The 23,443-nt window shown below is 51.5% G+C and overlaps 1 protein-coding gene across 10 annotated transcripts in view; it reads right to left on the reverse strand.

Moving 5' to 3' along the window:
• Positions 1–23,443, reverse strand: part of DIP2C (disco interacting protein 2 homolog C) — a 410,897-nt gene that overhangs the window by 95,186 nt on the left and 292,268 nt on the right. For all 10 annotated transcript variants that reach the window (XM_045462611.1, XM_045462610.1, XM_045462607.1 and 7 more), the window contains 7 exons: positions 13,697–13,820; positions 13,285–13,394; positions 13,069–13,171; positions 11,269–11,333; positions 9,754–9,847; positions 9,536–9,655; positions 8,237–8,351 (listed from right to left, as the gene is read on the reverse strand). In XM_045462611.1, coding sequence (XP_045318567.1) covers positions 8,237–8,351; positions 9,536–9,655; positions 9,754–9,847; positions 11,269–11,333; positions 13,069–13,171; positions 13,285–13,394; positions 13,697–13,820 — 731 coding nt within the window. The remainder of the gene's footprint in view (positions 1–8,236; positions 8,352–9,535; positions 9,656–9,753; positions 9,848–11,268; positions 11,334–13,068; positions 13,172–13,284; positions 13,395–13,696; positions 13,821–23,443) is intronic.

Below are 23,443 nucleotides of genomic sequence, written 5' to 3' on the forward strand. Positions count from 1 at the left end.
CAGAGACAAACACCCATGAAGACGGATACCCCCAGAGATGGACACCCACGAGACAAACACCCATGAAGACAGACACCCCCAGAGACGGACACCCACGGAGACAGACACCCTTGAGGACAGACACCCATGCTGTCACAGGGTGTGACACTGCAGAGACAGACAGGTGTGGAGACAGGCATCCCTCCTGCCCTTGTCCCTTCAAGTTCCCTGACTTTCATTCTTAAAAGGACTCAAATGTCCTGCTTTGACCACTAGTCACTTTGTGAACTGACCTTCCTTTCCTTCCAGACCGTGGCTGTTCCTAGGGGGCTGCTTACAGGGCTGGTCCTACCGATCAGACATCGCTTGGGCAGCTCTCTGCCCCAGGGGCCAGGGCACCAGCCACTGCCCCCAGATCATGGCCACAGTCCTACCACTGTCTCTCGGGACGACGTCTGCATCCTGCCTGTGTTTCAGGGGGGACGTCTAAGGCTTCCATTGAAAACTGTGAGCCCAGAACCTTCTAACACACTCACTGCTGTGTTGGTGACAGGCGATCGGCTACTGACCAGGGAAAGGACATCAAGATGCCTAACAACCACGGCACCCACCGTGAGGCCAGGCTCTCTGCTCTGGACAGGCAAACTCAGGGCAGCCAGAGAAGCCGACCAGTGTGCACGGCTGGCCCTCACAGCCCAAACCCATGGGGGTCTGGCAGCTTTGCCATGGCTACTCCGCTGGCTAATTCATGGATGCTTCTTACAGAAGAGAACCACAGACTGATAGACCTTCCAGAAAGGGCCTGAAGTCCTACAAGTTGTGAGCCACGGAACGCACCTCCAATTTCACCTTCACTGCTGACCACACACAGGAACTGGGCATCATTTCTTAGTTAAATGGACTAAAAGCCAAGCGAGCCATTAGCTGCTCTAGGCAGTTTCCTGGAAGTTCAATCTCTTTTTCATTATGAGGGCAGAGCACCTGTCCCTAGAAGATTATTAAGCATAGGACAGAGCAGCTTAGACAAGAGAAGAAAGAAGGCGGTCAGATCTCAAACCCATTTGAACGAGGGGAAACCAGTCCCCTTTGGGGCAGGCCTTTCTTTCCAAAATGGGGTGACCTAGCAGCCAAAGACTTTTTTCTCTATAATTATTATATGGGGAGGAGCAAAATGTGAGGACGTAACACATCCCACACTAGAATTCATGAAGTGTCTAAGAATGGGTGCATTTTGGGGCGCCTGGGTGGCTCAGTCGGTTGAGTGTCCGACTTCAGCCCAGGTCACGATCTCACAGTCCGTGGGTTCAAGCCCCATGTTGGGCTCTGTGCTGACAGCTCAGAGCCTGGAATCTGCTTCGGATTGTGTCTCCCTCTCTCTCTGCCCCTCCCCCATTTGTGCCCTCTCTCTCTCAAAAATAAATATTAAAAAAACTTAATAAAGGAAAAAAAATAATGTGTGCATTTTGTCCTCACTCTGGACCCACAAGAGTATCCATTAGCCACCCTGGATCCCCATGCAGAACGGCTTGAATAGAATGGATAAAGACATTTTTACTCAGTAACCCAGCTTCTGACCTTTTATGTGTGGAAAATCCCCTGCAGTCTCCGGCGTGCTTGGAGGTAAGTGCACAGACTCACTCTCCAAAAGCAAGATTTGTTACCACCTCTGCACAGTTGTTCACGTGCAACACTAGGAATGGGGAGTTTTCCCTTCCATTCACGGAAAGGAGCATGTTCACAAAATGCAAGTGACTGGCATTTCTGTCATATCTGTTTGAAAATGACTTAAATATTCTAGGTCAACCAAAGAACAGCGTAACCAGTGACCGTCCACGCAGGGTTGATGCGATGGCTGGTGACCATCCACGTGAGGCACGTGGTAGCTGGTTACGAAGGCTTCTTCTATGTGACCACTGGCGTGTAACAGCTTCCATATGCATCGCGAGCCTCACGGTCACGTGAAAGATCCTGGTGACCAGACTGAGGAGCAAGGAAAGGTAGCAGGGAACGTGTGGGTGTGCCCTGAGGCCAACTTAATTTTGATGGCGCCGTTATTCCCAATTCCATTTAGCACACTGCAGTCGTGGCTCGTGTTCCTATCTGTTCCTGTCCCCAGACTTGTCTGTGGGCCTGGGAGAGGATGCCCATCACAGGACTGTGATGTCTGAGGAGACGTCCCAGCCAACAGGGTGGGGGCCCTGGGAGGGCTGCAGGGGTTCTTCCTCAGGGCTGGGCAGGGTGATGGCCGTCTCTGTTCTCATCGACTCCTGACCTTATACAGCTTTGCACGCGACTTAAATCCTGTGCCTCGCTCCCCAAGTTCTGGTGGGAGGCAGGCCTCCCGCCCGCACTCTGGGGTCCCAAGCTTGCCCTCTCCACCCTGCATTAGCACATCGCTGGGGACACGCGCAGCTGCTGCTCAAGACCTCACCCCCGAGGGCGTGTTCTCCTGCCTCAGTCTATCACGGGACCGACCTTGAAGGGCCCACGGAAAGCAGGAAGGACGCACGGCCTTCCTGCTGCTGTTCTCTGGGTGGACCCGGACGTGACACCAAACAGCAGGTGGATCGTCACGTGAAAACACAAACCAGCAGACATAACACCACACGCGACTCCACTCAGTCAGAACACAAGCTAGAAACCTTCCTGCACACGTGTGTGGGCTCGTCTGCACAGACACCTGGGCAAAGCCCCGGCTCTTCATGGCGTCTGCTTTTGCTGAGTCGCACAGGGTGGCCAGCGGGACGTGCACGGGAAGGACCTTCGCATCTCGGGTCACATACTTAACGTTTTTGTTTCACTTGTTCCACTTGCTTATTTGTAAACTACACACAAGGCCAGGACACAATCCACGATGGACACACCAGGAAATCACACGGCACACGGGGCGGTAGCGAACATGAAGAAGGGAGGGCAGCAAGTCTGGAGGACCACGGTCGGGACAGGCCCCCAGTGAGGCCAGCAGGGACGGGCTGGACCCAGCCCCTGTGCTTGCAGGTGGGGAGAGGGCAAGGAGGCCATGGCTGGGCCGTGTGCAGGGTGGGGGCGAGTGTGACCTGTGCACCCCTGCACACAAGCTGCCACGGAGTGGGGCCAGGGGAGGCAAGGGGGTGGGAGGCGCAGGGGATTCAGGGTGTTTACACGGCCTCCTCTGAACGGTAAGTGGAGCACACCTTGGGGCTGGACGACGCTGGCACTGAAAGTCGTTTCCGCTCTGCCTCCTTCCTTCTCATACCAAGGAGAACGGAGTCCTATCTGGTCTCTGCACAGTCCTGGATTTAACCTAAAATTTCATAGAGAAGCTACAGCAGCGGGCTGGTGCGAGGGGAAAGCTCTGTGACCGCGAGTTGCCAGGCCGCGGCTGATGAGCAGGGCGCTAACTCATCTTGGGACGTAGCTGGTGTGGGCCGGGGCTCAGGGTCTGGGGTGTGCGCGTTAGCAGACACGGCTAGTCGCATCTGCTTCCTCTACAGGTGGGAGAAACTGAGTGTCTCAGAGGTGAACAGGTCTACAGTGACGCAAGTAGACGGTCAGTGTAAAAATCTGCCTTTTCTGCCACCTAGCGTGGCCATGAGATCACAATGACACTTAAAAAGTGCTCTCCCAGATCTGCACAGTTCTGAGCAGACAACGTGAGGTGGGTGACAGCACAGCACATGCCTGGCAGACACCTGCCAAGCTACCCAGTCTCGAAATGCAGCTTGAACCTTGTCCACAGGACCCAGATTCCCTCCCAGATGGTACAGTGGGGACACAGTTTGTGATTTCAAGTCTCATCAAACCCGAAACGAGGGGCAGGGAAGCACCCGGGAGCACTGCCCACCATGCGGCGTCTCAGCACGTGGGGCTAGACATCACGATCCCTCACCCCTGCTCATCGTGACCAAGCAGAAGGCTGTCTTCCCCAGCCGCTCCTTGCAGAAGTGTGCAATCGGAGGCTGCGTTTCTCCAGGACCCAGGACGTCTTGGGACAGGAAACCACTCAGCCAAGACCACAGTGCTACCCAAAACGACGGGTTTTAAAAACTGCAACACGATTTTTAACATCACCTGCAGCCTGCTTCGTGTCAGGTGTGTTGGCGGGGATTTTCATCTGAATTTCTGAAACATCCTCCTACTTCAGTTTTGGTCCAAGACACTGAAGAACGCGAAATCTGAGAACGAAGGCAGTTAACGGTGCAGAGGCATTTATGGGGCCCAGGAGCACCTCCAATGGATCACATGATGATCTTTAAGAACCCTCTGCTTTCAAATACCTTACAAGGATCTTCCCCAAAATTATCTTTATTTGGCTACAACTGTTAAGTTGATGATCAAGTATCTTAGAATTCCAACTAAACGTTTTTCTGTTTGATGCAGAAGCAAAATGGAGGGGTCACACTTCACTATCTGTCACCAAGCGTGACCATGAGGCCCCAGGCCAGGGGACCGTCTTCCGAGAAGCCTCGGGAGATACCCGGGCCATCCCAACACGTTCAAACGGTGGTCAACAGTGCAAGCTGAGCACAGGGCTCACATCTTTATTCTGAAACAGGCAGCCCGGAAGCTTCAAGACAAAACAAGCAGAAACATTGAAACCTCACAGCTTCAGCAAGGACAGGGTGACACAGAAGACATCAGGCCTGGCCGTCGCCTCCCTCGGGAGTCTGCTCCTCTGGAGCCACGCTGCTGCTGCCACCAGAGGCAGACACGTGAGCCGCCACTGACTCTGTGAGGCATCAATGGAGCTGTTTCCGTGCTAAGCAGGTCCGAGTGGTGCCTGCCACTAACATGCGCTCCTGGTGATTCAAGCGCTGAAGACAGCGACAGGCTGGCGAGCTTGGGTTTCTCTGGGAGGAAGACGGCCAACGGTGTATGAGGACAGAGTGAGCCTTCCCACGCACCAGAACCACGGGCCAGCCCCGCAAGCTGGGAGCACAGGCGGACACAGCTCATCCGCTGCCTTTCCAGGAGAGGCCAGAGTGCATACTCCGGGCCCTGTAGCCCTGCCGGCTTCCATTAACCAGCAGCTCTGCCTGTGCCGGCCCCACGCGAGCAGGTGCGGCTGTGCGCCAGCGACGCTTCAGAACGGCCCGTGTGAGACTCAAGGACTCGCGCTCTAGTCCCCTCATTCAATGAGAGTATCAGGGCAAATCCTCTCACTGCCTCACGTGGGTGGTGTGCCCTCCGAGGCCCACGCGGGCCCCACTTTGCTCACAGCTCTGTGTCCAGCACAGCCCTGTGCTGGGGGGACAGGCACCCATGGACACCTGCTGAGCTAAGAGCCCGGGGAGGACCAGTGCCCACAAACAGTGCAAGTGAAGTGAATAAACACCGCTCTTCGGGATTAGGAAATGTTTGCAGTAAAACCAGTTTGGGATTAGAAACTGACATTTGCTGAAGCCAGTCACAAACCTTTTCCGTTTTAACCCTTTGTACTATTAAGGATGGTCAATAACATAATAAGCTGAACTGATATAAGCTACGGAAGATTTTGTGAAGAGAGCATGGCAGATATTTGGCCGAGGTGGTAACCTCGTGTGTCATTTCTGCTAAGTCAGCTCCACTTGTGACAGGTGGAGTGAGGACAGGTGGTATAGGGGGCAGGTGGATGGTCCTGAGCCTTTCTGGCAGCAATCTTTCTGCCAGCCTGCCACCCTGACCCCTGCCCACATGACAGCCATCTCCAGCTATGGTGGGCTACAGGACAGAGGGCTCACAAGGAGCCCTGGTCACCTGTATCCACTGCCCTATCCCAGTCCCTTGATTTTCTTCTGGTTATTTTGGAAACAGCAGACCTCGAAGGTGTGAGAGTGGTGGCCAGGGTCGTGGTTGGGTGCGAGAGAAGCCGGTGGGTCTGCAAAGAGATGCCAGCTCAGTTCAAAGCAAGGCAGATGGAATCAAGTCTCTGCAAGTATAACCACACTCCCGCCTGCTCCGAGCAGGAGCTGACCAGCCCACGGTCTCACGGAGGAGTGGCATCTGCCAGCTGCAGGGCAGAGAAGGACGAGAGCCTCTAACGCTGCCATTCCCAGCCCTCGATGATGGTGTGGACTCAGCCAAGGCAGGTCTGTGCAGGGGATGTATGGGGATGCATGGGGGGAGGCGTGGGCGCATGGCGGGGGGGGGGGAGGCACATGGGGAAATGTGTGGTGGTGCGTGGCGTAAGGCAGGGCATAGGGGGCCTGGGGAGGCAAATGGGGAGGCCTGGGGCATGTGTGGGGCGTGGGGAGCTGGGGGAGGCTCATGGAAAAGCGCATGGGGGAGGCCCAGGGGGCACGCGGAGGTGCCTGGGGATGTTTGAGGCACTGACCACAGGGGAACTGCAGCGGAGGCCATTCAACACAACCCCAGGAAAGAGCAACCCCTTACTTTGTCTGTTTGGGGTATTAAAGTTTTAATCTTCTTAAAGATTTTTAAACATTTTTAGAGAAACAGCGAAAACTCCTTAGCTGATGGGGCGCCTGGGTGGCTCAATTGGTTAAGCCTCCGGTTTCTGCTCAGGTCATGATCTCACAATTCGTGGGTTTGAGCCCTGCATCAGGCTCTGTGCTGACGGCTCAGAACCTGGAGCCTGCTTCGGATTCTGTGTCTCCTCTCTGCCCCTCCTGGCTCATACCGTCTCTCTCTCTCGAAAATAAAATAAATAAATGTATGTGTATACATACATATATATATATATATATATATATATATACACACACACACACACACACACACATATACACACACACACACACATACGTATATATGTATATGTATGTGTGTGTGTGTGTTTATCCTTTAAAAAAAAAATCCTTCACTGACCTTTCCTCCCTCTGCCGTCAAGTCTGGCACAATCCACTCTACATATCCCAATGTACACAGGAAGCTTCTAGGAAATACAAAAATCATCTGATGCTAACAACTGGATCTTCTATGTGTCAGAATCATTACTTATCTCGTGAATTATCTGTGGCAATGGTGCTACATCACACAACTGCACAATCTTAACAGTTCAAGGCCAGAGGAAATTAAGAGTCCTGAGTCTAAGCCCCTCAACTCATTGGTGGAGAAAACTAAGGCCCTGGAGATAAGGAACATGCCCAGGACCCTGGGGCCAGACCCTGGCTGTGTCTCCCGGGGGTGTCTCCCTAGCGTCTACGCTCAGGCTCAAACTGGACATGGTTTAATACTGATCTCGGGAGAGCACGGTGGTATCCAACCTGCTCCCAAAGCCTCCAGGATTCTGTCCAAGGCGACACGAATAGCGGGAGATTATATGTGGAGCGCCTCCTGTTAGAACAGTGATACCTTCTAAAAATTGGAAACTGGATTCTGGTTAGTGGCACCATACTCCCTCATCAATTTTAAAATGTGCGACAGACTTCTAATTTCTGCTTCAATCAAAATTAAAACTTTGTTCTGATACTTTAAAGGTTTTCGATTTCTCAACCTGTTAGGCAGTGTGGTTGACTTTACGTTAACTAACAAGTAAAACCGTCAGAAGTTATATTACTTACACTCTTCCCCTGAGTATTTTTGGGGACCCAAACCTTTCAGTAATGAGGGCAGAAATCACATGCTTTTGTGTGCTGAAAGCTGTGTCGTCCATTCTTATGACAGAGCACATTTGTGTGACGCAAGATAAAACCTCGTCAGCGATGGAATGCAGAGATACCAAGTCGGGTCCCAAGCTGCAAGCATGCCGGTGATGCAAATATTCCTTTCCCACACTGTGAGGGTGGCAGATGGTGGACGATGGTCAAACAGGCCCTTCCTGCACTTCTCAGCTTGGGTGGGATTGGCTTTATGCACCCGCATCCACGCCACCCCCACAAGTGTGCCCAGCACCGGAGCAGGCGGTGAGGCCGACTGACTAACGAACGACCAAGAGCATGAGTGACGCAGGCCCCGTGTCCACGCACAGACCCGAAAGCCCTCGGACGTGCCACCACAGCGCGAGAGCTCAGAAAGCCAGGACCTCGTGGAAGCTGCGTGTCAGCAGGCCCAGCCCTGCCGTGAACACCTCACCCCACCCAGCACCGACGCAGCCCACCCCCGCATAACACCAGGCCAGAGGCGGGCACATGGAAATGTGGGTGACCCCCAAGGACGGGACGTCACTGCTCGCTGTACCTCCAGACGGGCCTCACGCAGTCACTCCCCAGACTAATGGATCCGGAAGAATCCGTTCCGGCACACGCAGGGAAGCAAAGCTGGCCGCACACGGGCTGGGTCCTGCCCTCCCCCCACGCGGTGGCACCACGCAGGCGCCGCTGCAGGGGCCCAGCTGTACCTCCGGATGGCGACGGTGAGAGCCTCTGGGGAGCTGGCACAAGGACAGATGACCTCCTGGCGCAGGCCTTTACTTTGGAAGACGTTGAGGAACGCGTCGCAGGAGGAGATAGACCCTGCAGGGGAAAGGGGACCACAGTCAGCCAGCGGAAGCTCGGGACTGACTCAAACCAGCCAAACCAGCCAGACGCGAGTGCTCCTCGAGTGAGGGTGTGAGGCAGGCGGTGCGGGAACACACTTCACTCAATACCGCTTAGTACTTATGTCACCCCGAAAGATGATCCTCTCAGGCCGACTGAGCTCAAGGATTTAAAAGTGTAACTTCCGCCGATGAGCCTGCAGACCTTCCCTGAGGCTTGTTCCCCCATTTTTGATATGCGTGTTCGCTAGAGGACTATATCCAAGCCAAGTGAAGAAAATCTTCCCGTGTTAACCCCACCGGAGAGATACGGGAGTGCGGGAGTAACCGCCAGGCGCCTATCGGCAAACTACTGCCTTCCTCCACGACTGCTGCCTGAGAGCAGCCATGTGCGAGAGTGGCTCACAAGCCATGGAGCCACTGGGGAAACGAAGAACCATGTACACGACTAACACCGAATCACGTGGGCGGGAGTCCGTGTGTACGCATCACGTGTTCTGCTTTAACTGACAAATGTCAACAACGGTCAGAAACAAATGCCTCGTTCACTCACTCTGCTTCTGGTTCATGCGCCCCCCTCACAAACAACAAGCCAGCTGGGTTCTCTTCCAACCCAGGGCAGTATTTCCCGAGGTATGGTTACGGCATTCTGTGGGACCCCTAAGTCACTTTACCTGGGCGGTTTTTCCCATAAAATTTTATAATGAAATTCCCTTAAAATGACAGATTAATTTCTTGACCGATAAAATTACTAAAGACCATAAACCAATAATAGTTAATATTTCTTGAGCACGCAGCATCACTCAAGGAAATACACGCAGGGACGGCTTAATTCAATCCTCATAAACTCAAGATTTAGGCGCCGTTTTCAGCAAAAGAAGGAGAAGGACTGAAATCAGAAGGTTAGGGTTTCTTCCACAGAATCAGGAAACGGCAACGGCAGTACTCAAGCCCCGGGCGGGAGCCAGGCACTCCTGGTCCCCTACCCGCCACCCGTCGTGGTGCCTTCAGGCTTCAGACAGTCACACTGTGAGGTCGTGAGTTTGACACCGCTTCCTAACCACAGTAATGGCCGGAAAAGAGAAGCAAAGCGCAGAAACAGACCAAAGGGGATGAGGCTCTCTCCTGCCCACCCGCCCATGCAGCAGGTAGGTCACTTACAGGGATTTGCACCATCAGCCACGATCAGCATCCGGAGAGAAGAGAGGTTGATGTCTCTCTGATCTCTGTGTGCTACTAATGCCCAGTGCATGTCCCTGGATTTGACACAAGCCACCTTTGCTGTGGGGACAGTAGAGGAAGGGGGTCAATATGCACACTGTCAGACCAGGAGCTGTCTGAAGGAGGGAAGCGGGGCTCCGAGGCCTCTGGATGCCTACCTTTGTACTGGCAGACCTTCTGAATCCACGACAGCGGGTTCACCTTCATCAGCGCGTATGGGATGCTGATCACGTGCATCATGTTCATGACGCTCTGGAAACAACGCACCAGGTGACTGCTGACACACTAGCAGGACAGGCACCCCGCCCCACCAGGCTTCGCGCGGGGACACGACAGGCCCGGGCCCCCATCACGGGCTTGCTCCCTGCTCCACGCTGGGGGCCAAGGGCACCACTGGCCACACAGAAGATGCCAGAGAGGAGCGTGCATCCAGCAGGAGCCAGGCCTTGCTCTAGGAGGTGGCAGTGAAATAGAGACTCAGAAACTGCCGATCCAAAGCGACGGCGAGCAGCTGGGTGACAGCTCCAACAAGACTATTGCAGAGCAACAGCATCAAAGAGGAGCTTGAACGGCAACGGCCCCCAGGCAGCTGCCACGACCATCGGGCAGGGAGGTGGACTGAGTGCTCACGACGCCACACACAGGACCATCACCCCACTTGACAGGCAGGAACCCTGTGGTTCAGGAGGTCCCGGGGACAGACGACGGGCCCGCGGGCACAGAGCCGCAGAAGGCAGGACTGGCATCGGCTGGGGTGAGGCAGCCCGCGCTCTCCCCACGATACCTGCTCGCCTCGCGAGCGCACACGGGCAGCCTGGCTTCTCCAGGCTGGCACCTCCCGGGACCCGGAGGCAGGGACCAACCACAGGGAAGCCACGGAGCCCCCACCCTCCGGTTCATGTGCTGCTCACGTGCCCTCACCAAGAGGCGACAAATCACTTCGTCTACTCGTATCCTATCACTCGTGCAAAAGCCCCTAGAATTTTCTACCTCAGAAAAGATGAAGCTTAGCATAAGGGACTTACAAACAGGGGAGTAAAGATCACCACCTATGAAACTGACACAGCGATGCTCCAGCAGTTAAGCTATGCACACCTGCAAGGGCTGTGCAGACCTTAGATAACCAGGCTGGGTCTCCATCAAAGCGCCTGCAGCTCTGAACTGCCCGCCCTGGCCAGGCAGCACCCACAAGGAGGCGGCACGCATTTCTTTATGACGGGAGTGGAACTGTCAGCACAAGGGGGACCTGTAAAGCGCTTCCCCTGTGGCATAACCAAGCAGGTTTGCAAAATATTCACAAGCACTGACTCACAGAAAGGAAAAAGAACAACAGTGTCAGAGTGAAACCAAATGCAAAGGAAAAGTGACCCAGACGGGAGATGTGACTAACATCATCGCAGTCGTGATTCCAGAAGGGGGCAGAGAGATACCCTGTTTCCTCAACAGCTGCACCTCTATATGGTGGGGGGGGGGGGGGGGGGGGGTTGTGACTCCCGTGAGCGGCTGACTCCCGCAGGCTTCCTGGGCTTGGGAAGTCGCATTAGCAGACAGCTTAAAGCTTCCAGCAATAACAGCTTTTCTCCCCAGTGCAAGAGGGGCTTGGGCGAGTGGCTGTGTGTACAGACCCTAATTCTGGCTGTGGCCTGGGGGGACAGGGGAAGGGTCACACTTACTGTTAGGATGCCATGCCAGAGCCCAACGTCCTTCTTGAAATCCAACACATTCACTATGGTTTCCGCTGAACAAATAAAAATGGAAGATTTTCATGTAGCACAGCCCAAAGGGCAAAGAAAATCCAACATCATGTCAGGGGCAGTACAGGACCTTGGAAACATGGTTCCCAGTACCTCTGCAGACATCCTGCAGCCTGCAAACCCATTTAAAAACGCTGCCCACCTGGAAAAGTGTTTCTAGCCTCCTGACACATCAGTTAACAGCGACGGCTTCACAGGCCACTTAAAACATTTTATTCCTTCTATTTATGTCCTTACTGCCCCTCCCTGCCTGTAACTTTTTAAAGATTCTTTTCATTTCCATCACGGGATCCCCCAGGAAAGGGAAGTGCTTTCCAGCAAACACAGGGCATCACATCACTAGAAGCCTCAGGGTGGCTGGGGTCATAAAGGAGGCACGGGATTTGGAAGGACGGTGACGGAACAGTGTTCAAGGTTTATGGGGGACACCTTGTGAAGCGGGAAGAAAGGCTGCTAACGATACACAGTTGAAAACAAGGGCCACGGTGGCACGTGGGAGCTACGTGGAAAAACTTTTCTGAAGCCACACTTGACACCGGGCATTTCCTGACGCCTCCTCTTAGGTCCGTACACTGTCCTTGTGCTGCTCGCCAGAGCTTTGGTATCGTGCACCTGACCCCACTTCACAGAGAAGGCAGGCGTCCCCGAGTGAAGGAAACAGCCTCTGTTCCACGTCCTACGAGTAATTTCACTTTAGAAATAAGGAGCCAGTGTGTGTGTGTGTGTGTGTGTGTGTGTGTGTGTGTGTGTGTTTTCTCTGGCACCCGTGAAAGCGACAGCCCTGGACCTTCAAGAAAGCAGGGCAAGGAATACGAGTCCTGAGGCTGTGAGAAACGATTAGCAGTCACTTGTCTCAAGGTGAAAGTACCTTGGAAACTAGTTTAGGGACCAAACGTGAGCCAGAACATCCCCAGGACGCAAATGAATTGTTTTTTCAGAGGGACATTGCCAGTGGCATTGGGGACAGAGAAGGAGAGGAGCATCCAACCCCCAGGGCAGCGCAGATGCCAACACCAGCTTCCTCAGGCACCAGCCCCAGGGCTGCGGTCACGTCCAAGTCCCCAGGGCAGGGCCTTGGTCACAGAAGCCCCAGCCAGGGGGTAGCTGGTTACCTGGGTGGACCCTGCCTTTTATGAGCCCCAGCCAGCACCGTGGCCACAGTTACCTGTGGCCACCTACCTCCTGGCCTCCAGGACCGTCCCGTTCGGGAGAGAGAGTGTGCGTCATAAAAACCACACCCTCGGCAGCTGCTGCCCACCCTGAGAAGCTCGCAGAATCCCCATCAGAGATTCTCCCTGAGCTGCCAGGGGTGGGCTGAACATGGGCTTTTTCTGAAGATCCCAGAGACCCTAACTTGCACCCAGGGATGAACACCCACAGAATTAACCGTCTGCTACAGCTTGAGCCGTGCCCTCTGAGTTCACGGGTGGAAGCCCGCACACCAGCATGGCTGCCATTGGAAATACGGCTTCTGCCAAGGTCATGAGGGTTCGGTGAGGTCATGGGGCGGGTCTGATCCCATCAGGACCCACATCCTGGGGAGATGAGACACCAGAGCTCTCTCTCCCTGCACAGCGAGGGCAACAAGAAGGCACCGCCTGCCGAGCTCCGTGCAAACCTGACATCACTCCTTCCGTTACCAGGGGGAGTGACTCAGTCCCTCCACAGCTGACACGAGCCTCCCAGGGACGCAGTCTTGGGTCAGGGCCCTGCCCATACCTTCCGTGTAGCCGCATGCCTGCGTGAGGGCCTGGCAGTGGGTCAGCAGCGCGATCCTGGTCACGGTCACCCCGAGCACGCTTCCGTCCTTGCAGGTCTTATACTGAAATGAGATGGGGACGTGCAGAGAGGGGTACAGAGAGGACAACACGGCTGCCCCAGTCAGGCCAAGGGCGGCCCAACTGCTCGATGCCCGTGGGCAGCGCTGCAACTCACCTCTATGTACGCGGTATCATTGTTCGCATCTTTGATGTGTGGGAACCAATCTCGAGGGGGCTTGGAGAGATGCTTCGACTCTGTGACAAACCACAGCAGCTTTGGCCAACCTTGCAAACAAACAAACAAACAAACAGACCCCTCTGAGAGGCGTACTACCCAGAAACCAGGCTTGCCACGTCATCCCCCTTCCTGTGGCCCATGTGACACGAGCCAGGGGGGATCGCCAGTGCTTCCTCAAGCTTCAGACAACGTCAACAGCACGCATGCTGCCGGGTAAAGCACGCCACACGGCAGGCTGACAACAGCAGACGTATCGCGTTCCGTGTGCAGAAGAGCATGTCCAGGGGAGACGCAGGACCTTCCTGAGTGAAAAGCCAGACCCCCAACTAGGCTCCTGGCTGTGGCTTACCTTTGAACTGGGGGATCTCCCCGGTTGGGCTTTTCGGCAGCCCTTTGTGGCAGGCGTCGCTCGTCAAGGCCACAGTGACTCCACAGCTTCCAAGCAAGAACCCGATCTGCTGGCTCCCTGCGTCCTGGGAGAGGCGACAGACACAGAAGTCACAAAGCCGGGAAGGACGGGTACCCTCCTGGCAAGACGTGGCCTTGTCCCTGGGTTCTGGGAGGGACGGAACCTCCCCGGACTCTGCAGAACTGGGATCACAGCCCCGGTTGCCGCTTGCTGCTGTGTGACCTCGAACGGGACGGCGAGGTCACTCAGCCTCAGTTTCCTCACCTGTGCCATGGGGTGAGAGCAGAGCCCTCGAGTGGGTCTGCTGCAAGGAATAAACTGGAGGAGCGTGGACAGTGCTCAGTGGGCGCCTGGCACATAGTGGGTCCCTTAATCAGCTGCTGCTACGTCTCCCTCCAGTTCCCTAAGACTACGACCATAGAACGTAACCATCACGGAGAACAGAAACGGTTCGTCTTCCTCCGTAACACAGAGGCTGACTTTACTCACAGCACAGGGCCCTGCTGTGTCTGTTGACATCCACTGTGGGCGAACCAGACGCCCGTTCCCAACCAAAAGGCCTGCCACCCTCGTGCGCCCGGAGTACGTCAGTGACCAAGGACACAACCGGACAGGCGCCTGCTGCAGGACTTGGATGCTGGCGGGCCAGAGCACCAGAAGCCCCAAATGACCAGCACTGACTTAGGAGCACGGCATCCCGCGGACCCCACGGGATGGAGCCTTCCTCGGAGAGGCGATCCAGGGGCCGCCAACCTGTGGTTTTGTTGCTGACCACATCTGGCTGCCTGCAGCAGGTCTGCTCAACCGGCTTTCTTCACCCCCACAGTCACACCAGCCAGGATTTAGAAAATAAAACAAAAGCCGGCAAGGCGCTGACATTCCTACGGCTGAAACATCACAACACGGTGAACCGGCCACCCTGGTTTGTTCCCACCGGGCTCTTCCTGAACCCGCGGACAACCCAGCAAGCTTGTGGGCAGACCAGCCCTGCCTTCTGGCCGCTCCGCCCACGTACGCCTCACTAGGAAAGCGTGTGATGACGGGGTCTCCAGTGGGTAAAAGCAGCAGCAAGGATGTCTTCAAACTAGCCTGCCAAGCAACTGGTTCAGAGTTTAGCCAGGTCTCCTCACTCGGAATCGCACCGCCAACCTCCCGATACCCCATGCAGCACAGAGAGGCGAGCAGGGGGCTGGCGCCCGACGGACAGGGATGCTCCTGTTTCAGGACCCTTACAGTACTTTTCCCTCAAGCAATGCTTTTTCAAGCGGAGTTTTTTTTTTTCAACGTTTTTTTTTTGGGGGGGGGGGGACAGAGAGAGACAGAGCATGAATGGGGGAGGGGCAGAGAGAGAGGGAGACACAGAATCGGAAACAGGCTCCAGGCTCTGAGCCATCCGCCCAGAGCCCGACGCGGGGCTCGAACTCCCGGACCGCGAGATCGTGACCTGGCTGAAGTCGGACGCTTAACCGACTGCGCCACCCAGGCGCCCCTCAAGCGGAGTTTTTAATACTCACTCCAATGTGAATTTGGAGATCATGTTGCCAAACATCGAGACAAGTTCTGAGGTCACGTCTGGTGGCAGGGAGGCATTTCTTTGTGAGCAGGAATTCGCTACCTCAGAGCCACGTGAGCCAACAGCTCGGGAGAGTGAGCACGGGTCTCTGCGCTGGGACCTGCCAGGGCCCGCGGCCGTGCCAAGGGCTCGCAACCCATCTCGGTTTTCCCGGCAGACACCGTCCCTGCGCCCTTTCTACAACCTGCTCGAGACTGATGTTCAAAGTGACACATTCACACACACGAGACAGCTGACATAAAGAAGCAGCAGGGGACGGCAGATGAGAAGAGTAATGGACAGAATGCCACAGTTCAGCCCCAAATTCAGACCTCACCTCCAAGGGGCTTCTGTCCTCCTCATCTGGAAAATTCCTACTTGGAGCGCCAGGCAGCTGTGCAGAAACAGCTCTGCCCACCCAACCCCAGCGGCGCAGACGAGACCCCATCGCCTGCTCCCGAAGAAGCCCGTGTGTCTCCTTCACACGCTGAAGCTGAACGTGCTTGACCCCAGAGCCCGGAGCGGGTGGACACACTCTCAACACCATGTCAGAGCCACGGTCCTCCCCGGGCCCCGTCTCTACATGGGGCCTCCCGCCCAGCCTGCGGAAAGAGCCGCCTCCAGGCGGCCCGGCCTGCCGCTGGCTTCAGGAAGCTGCCGTCCCGTCTCGGGGAGACTGAATGAAGCCTGTGCACTCTGGCCCCGACTCAGCGCTCGGTGTGCACCTTCCCAGGGAAGGCCCACACGCCCGGCCCGTGGTTCCTCCTCGGTTCGGTTGGGGCTCCACCCTCTCAAGAGCTGTGCTGTCAGGGCAGCCGGTGACCACCTCCCCGGTCACAAAATCCTGACGACGATTCTTTCTGGCTCGTCAAGAAAAGCCAGACCGCACCTGACTTCAGCCTGCCACCTCCAAGCCTCTTGCAACAGAGAGGTGCCACGTTACGTCGCCTCGTGGGAAGCCTCCCGGTCTCTCCGACGACCCCTGGAACACCCACCAGGCCAGGCTGGACACGTCTCAACCAGGGTCTGCTCCGCCCCAGCCTCCCAGGCAGGAAGCAGCAATCTCACACACAGAAGGGTGTAACAAATGCAAGGACGGCTCACAGAAAAGTCCCTTTCGTGAACTCACTCTGCGTCTGGGGCCCCCCACCACGAGGCTTGTGTTTATCCAAGTTTGTCCTTTGCCAGCTGAGCAGCTCCTTGGCTCTCAGCAGGTGGAGCAGGACAGAAGCGCAAAGGCGTCTCACAAAAGCACGGTGCTGCTGATGCCCGTGGCCCACGGCCGTTGTGTCTCCGGTCCCGTGGTACTTTGGAACACGCACAGTTTGGCCCCTCCTAACAGCCTGTCACTCTCCTGTAAGATTTGCATGCCTGAGGCGCAGCCCGTGTCGGCAGAGGGGGACTGTGGGCGGGGCCTGCTCGCGGGCCGACAGAGCCTCCCTGCACACAGCCGGCTTGAACCGAAGCACAGCCGCCTCAGGAGGGTGACAGCGCCAGGCTGTCCTAGCTCTGCTGCGACCCTGCCAGGCCCATCTCAGGAGGCCCCTGGAGGCTCCCCTCTGGCTCCCCCACACCCCCTGGCCAAATCATCCAGGAACTCCAGCCCTTCCTACTGCAAACCCCTCACAGAAAGGGGAGCTTTCTCCTCCCACCCAAGAACTAGGAGGGAGAGTGAAGAAACACACAGGACGCTAAATTGTTCAGCCCATCAAACAACATTCAGGATTTAGAAAACGGCTCTCATTAGGCTCTTCGTGGCAAACCCAGTGGCACAGAACCGGCAGAGGAAGTGTGCAACTCCATCACCTACGCTTCCGTGCACACCTTACCCCATGCTGACCTGCAAAGGACCAATGTGGTCTTCTGTTCAAAACTAAGAAAAGTCTTCCAAGGCACGAATGTCATCTTCTGAGCTCAGAGCCCGAGGCTTGGCACGCAGCTTCTGGCTTCCCTGAGACAATGCCATCTCCCGGTCCTGTTTCCCAGCAGAAAATGCTCGATGGATGGAGGAACCTAGCATCTTCTTCTGACAAGTGCCTTCTGGTCCCCTGGTTCAGGCCGATAACCCGAGGGTCTCCGTGGGCTGGGGAGGTGAGGGCACACCACCTGGCAGGTCGCAGCCTAGATGCCCAAGACAGTAGGCAGCCCAGTCCCAGCAGGGCCAACACGGCATAGGTGAGACTGCTCTCCCCTGCCCACGCCTGTACCAGCAGAGCTCGCTTGTGGGTGCTCACACCTGCACGGACCCTTGCCGAACCACCAGGCTTGCCACTAAGAGCTCTCAGCCTCAAAGGGGATGGTTGGGCCCCAGGGCCTAGGATAAAACACACCTAATGACATCTCCCCTCCCGTTGATTATTACTGCAGTCACCTAATACTCACACGGTTAGGAAGGTTTCCAGAACAATTAAAGTGAACCGCTTACGTGCCTGTCAAACGTCCAAAGGATACTTAACCTCCTTATTTAAATGAAGAATGTTTATTCATTTAATATACATCCAAGTGTGTATTAAGAAATGTTATACGGTGGCACACGTTTGCATCAGCAGTATTTGAAATGACGTGCTTGTGTCGTCACGTGACCCAAAGGGCAGAGGCACATGTCTCTTTGTCACGTGATTTTCCTCTGCAAACCAACTCTGCTTTGGGAGACATCAGGCTATAGACTTAAGCAGAAAAGTCTAAACCCTCTATGTGATGAGAAGCACATAAATAATAGCAACTGATCACATGAGAACATCACAGAGATAACCGTCTGGTTATTGTAGTGCTAAGAACCAGTCTCTGTACGAACAGCAACCTACAAATTCTTCCAGATTATCGTTTTGACACTATTGACGACAGAACTCAGAGGGCTTTGAGCCTTGAAGTCAGGTAACCAGCCCTCTGCATTTCCAAAAGACCTCAGCCCACTGAATTTAGTATCAATTGAAGGAGGAGCGTCATATGCCCTGGGTAGGCTTTCAGGTGAACCGTAGTGGAATTTACCACAGTGCCAAAGAATCGCTTAGAAGAACGTGGCTATCCATTCACTCAGTCCCCAAGCTCTTCCACATTTCTCCATTGTGAATATCATAGGACTCGGGGGTGGAGCCTGGAACGCTGGCAGCAAGCACTTGCAAGTAAGCCTTGGACAAAAAACCTGACAGCAACATGTGGGGTATGTACAACATATGTTTCTTATTTTCGGATACACTGAGAGAGCAAGATTTGGAATCACATCTGACAAATGACAGTGAACATGGGACTCAATCACGTCCAAACACCAAAACGTAAGCAACAACCAACATCCCCCCCAAAAAAATCAAAACCCTCTAATTTATACAGATTTCTAGTGTAATGACACTGAGGAATGAGATATTCAAACACATAGTTATTGACAGATCACTAGGCTCAGTGTTCTTTTTTCAAAAGGTTCAGATGTAATTGACATATAACATTCCAGCAGTTTTAGGTGTATAACATGATGATTCAATACTTGTATATACTGCAAAATTACCAATACACAAAAAAAGTTGAGAACTTTTAAGATTTACTCTCTTGGCAACTTTCAAATGTGCGTGAAGTATCGCTGAATGTAGTCACCGTTGTGACTATACCCCCATGACTTACTACTGGAAGTTTGTATTTCTTCACTCCCTCCAGCCATTTCACCCACCCCACAACCACCACCACTGGCATCCACCGCCTGTTGTGTTCAAGTTCTCGTTGTCCATTTGTTTTCTTAGATTCCATATTTAAGAGAAATCACATGGTGTTTGTCTTTGACTTACTTCACTTAGCATAATACCTTCAGGGTCCCTTCATATCATTGTAAATGGCAAGATTTCATTCTTTTTTATGGTTGAGTAATATTCCATTGGTATACATATATAATCTCTTCTTTATCCATTCATCCATTGATGGACACTTGGGTTGTTTCTGTATCTGATTATAAATAATGTTGCAATGAATATTCAATGTATGTATCTTTTTGAATTAGTGCTTATACCTTTGTTTAGAAAAATACCTAGTGTAACTGCTGGATCATAAGGTAATACTATTTTTAATTTTTTGAGGCACTTTCGTATTTGCTACTACTTGCTATTTCTTGTCTTTTTGATATTAGCCGTTTTTTTTTTCAACGTTTATTTATTTTTGGGACAGAGAGAGACAGAGCATGAACAGGGGAGGGGCAGAGAGAGAGGGATACACAGAATCGGAAACAGGCTCCAGGCTCTGAGCCATCAGCCCAGAGCCCGACGCGGGGCTCGAACTCACGGACCGCGAGATCGTGACCTGGCTGAAGTCGGACGCTTAACCGACTGTGCCACCCAGGCGCCCCATGATATTAGCCATTTTAATAGGTATGAGGTGAGACCTCATTGTGGTTTTGGTTTCTATTTCTATGATGATTAGTGATGTTGAGCATCTTTGTGCCTGTGTGTGTGTGTGTGTGTGTGTGTGTGTGTGTGTGCGTGTGTGTCTCCTCTGGAAAAATGTCTATTCAGATCTTCTATTTTTTAATCGGATTCTCTTGCTATTAAGTGGTATGAATTCTTCACGTATGTTAGATATTAATCCCTTATCAGATACACAATGTACAAGTATTTTCTTCCATTCTGTAGGTTGACGGTGGATGGTTTCCTAAGCTGTGCACAAGATTTTTAGTTTGATGTGGTCCCACTTGTATGTTTTTGCTTCTGTTGCCTTTGCTTTTGGTGTCAAATCCAAAAAATCATCACAAGACTAATGTCAAGGAACTTACTATGTTTTCTTCTAGAAGTTTTACGGTTTCAGGTCTTACATTCAAGTCTTTAATCCATTGTGAGTTAATTTTTGTGTATGGGGTAAGATGAGAGTCTAGTTTCATTCTTTGGCCCATAGCTGTCCAACTTCCCCAACATCATTTATTGAAGAGACTGTCCTTTCCCTGTCGTGTATTCTTGGATCTTCTGTCCTAAATTGACCATGTATGTGTGGGTTTATTTCTGGGCTATTTTATTCCACTGACCTATGTGTCCATACTGTTTTAATTACTAAAGCTTTGTAATAGAGCTTGAGATCAGGAAGCCAGGTGTCCCCAGCTTTGCCCTTGTTACTCAAGATTGTTTTGGCCATTTGGGTTCTCCTGTAGTTCCATACAAATTTTTGGAATGTTTTTTCTATTTCTGTGAACAGTTAGATTGCGTGCCATTGGAATTTTAATAGGGATTGTGCTGAATACTGTAGATTGCTTTAGGTGATACAGACATTTTAACAATATTACTTCTCTCAATCCCTAAGTATGGAATGTCTTTCCGTTCATTGTGTGTGTGTGTCTTCATCCATTTCGTTCACCAAGGTCTTATAATTTTCAGAGTATTTCCACTTCCTTGGTTAAATTTATTCCTAGATATGTTGTTCTTTTTGATGTAACTATAAATGAGATTGTTTCTTAATTTCTCTGATAGTTCACCGTTAGTGTATAGAAATGCAACCAATTTTTATATGCTGATTTTCTATCCTGCAACTTTACTCAATTCACTAAAAAGTTCTAAGAGTTTTTGGGGGGAGTCTTTATTGTTTTCTATATATAAAATCATGTCATCCTCAAATAGAGATAGTTTTACTTCTTCCTTAGTAATTGCATGCCATTTTACATCTTTTTCTTGCCTACCTGCTATGCCCAGGACTTCCAATACTATGTTGAATAGAAATGGCAAGAATGGGTTGATCTTAGAAGAAAAACTTACAGCTTTTCACAACTGAATGAAAGGTTAGCTGTGGGCTTGTCATATATGGCCTTTATTATGTCGAAGTACATTCCCTTTATAGTCACTTTGTTGACTTTCTTTACTCAAAAAAATGAATGTTGACGAATAGACATCTCTCCAAAGATGACATCCAGATGCCAACAGACACAAGAAAAGATGCTCAACATCACTGGTCATCAGGGGAATGCAAATCAAAACTACAATGAGATACCACCTCACACCTGTCAGAATGGCTGAAATCAACAACACAAGAAACAACAGGTGTTGGCAAGGATGTAGAGAAAGGGAAACCTTCTTGCACTGTTAGTGGGAATGCAAACTGGTGTAGCCGCTCTGGAAAACAGTATGGAAATTAAAAGCTAAAGCTATGGAAGTCTCAAAGGTAAAAACAGAACTACCCTATGATGCAGCAATCACACTACTGGGTATTTACCCCCCAAAATACAAAAATACTAATTCAAAGGGATACATGCACCCCTATGTTTACAGCAGCATTATCTACAATAGCCAAACTATGGAAACAGCCCAAGTGTCCATCAACTGATGGATGATAAAGAAGATGGGGTGTGTGTACATATATATACACACACACACACACACACACACACACACACACATATATATATATGCAATGGAAAATTAGTCATAAGAATGAAACTTGCCATTTTCAATGGCATGGATAGAGCCAGAGATCATTATGCCAAGTGAAGCCAGAAAAACACAATACCATATGATTTCACTCCTACGTGGAATTGAAGAAATAAAACAAAGGGAAAAAAAGAGGGGGGTCTTGTCAGGGCAAACCAAGACTGAGACTCTCAATTACAGAGGACACACTGATGGTGTTATCAGGGGGGAGGTAGGTGGGGGAGTGGGGGAAACGTGATGGGGATTAAGGAGCGAGCTTGTTGTGATGAGCACTGGGTGTCGTATGAAGTATTGAATCACTACACTGTACACCTGAAATTGACATTACACTATATGTTAACAGGAATTTAAATAAAAACTTTTAAAAAAAGAATGTCGAATTTTGCTAGTGCTTTTTCTGCGTCTATGATCATATGATTATCTTTCATTTTGTTGGTGTGGTATATCACATTGATTCACAAATGTTGGTCCATTTGTGCATCACTGATATAAATCCCACTAACTTACGGAATATGATCCTTTTAACATGTTATTGAGCTCTGTTTGCTAATATTTTGTTGAGAGTTTTTGCATCTATGTTCATCAAGGATATGTGGCCTGTAATCTTATTTTCTTATGGTATCCTTGCCTGGTGTTGGTATCAGGGCAACACTGATCTTGTAAAAATGAATTTGAAAGTTTCCTTTGCTCTCAATTTTTTGGAAGAGTTTGAGAAGGAGAGGTGTTAAATCTTTCTGAATGTTTGGCAGAATTCACCAGTGAAGCCATCTGATGATCCTGGACTTGTTTACTGGAGGTTTTTGATAACTGAGTCAATCTACTTACTACTAACCCGTATTCAGATTTTCTACTTCGTCATGATTCAGCCTTGGAAGAGTGTACATTTATGGAATTTATCCAATTCTAGGAGTCCAATTTGTTGGCATATAGTTATTCATGGTGGTATCCCCTAACCCTTTTTCTGTGGCATCAGTTATAACTTCTGTTTCATTTCTGATTATATTTGAGTCCTGTTCTCTTGTTTTCTTGCTGAGTCTAGCTAAAGGTGTATGAATTTTGTTTATCTTTTGAAAGAATCAGCTTCATGGTGTCACTGATTTTGTTTTTCTATATTCTTTTTAGTCTCTATATCATGTATTCCCACAATGATCTTTGCTACTTCCTTCTACTAACTGGGCTTCATTTGCTTTTTTTTTCTAGTTCCTGAAAGTTTCAAATTAGATTAGAGATTTTTCTGATGGGCTGAGGTAGGCCTGTATTGCTGTGACCTTTCTTCTTAGAACCACTTCTGCTGAGTTTTGAAGGTTTCATATGTTCTGTTACCGTTTAAGTTAGTCTCAAGCTGTTTCTTGACTTTTCCTTTGATTTCTTCATTGACCTACTGGTTGTTCAGAAGCATGCTGCATAAAATCCACATATCTGTGAAATTTCCAGTTTTCTCCCTGTAACTGACTTCTACTTTCATACCATTATGGGTCAGAAAAGATGCTTGATAGAATTTCAGCCTTCTTTGATTTATTGAGACTTGTTTTGTGGCCTAACGTGTGATCTATCCTGGAGAACATTGGAAATGCCCTTGAGAAGAATGTGTATTCTATTGCTAATGGATGGAGTGTTCAGTATAAATTAAGTCCACTGATGTCAGTGGGGTATTGACGTCCCTACTACTACTGAATTGCGTGTCTCCCTTTAGGTCTGTTAATATTTGCTTCATAGATTTAGGTGCTTCCATATTGGGTACATAAATGTCTA

Source organism: Leopardus geoffroyi, chromosome B4 (assembly GCF_018350155.1).
Source record: "Leopardus geoffroyi isolate Oge1 chromosome B4, O.geoffroyi_Oge1_pat1.0, whole genome shotgun sequence".
In the NCBI taxonomy this organism is placed as follows: Eukaryota; Metazoa; Chordata; class Mammalia; order Carnivora; family Felidae; genus Leopardus; species Leopardus geoffroyi.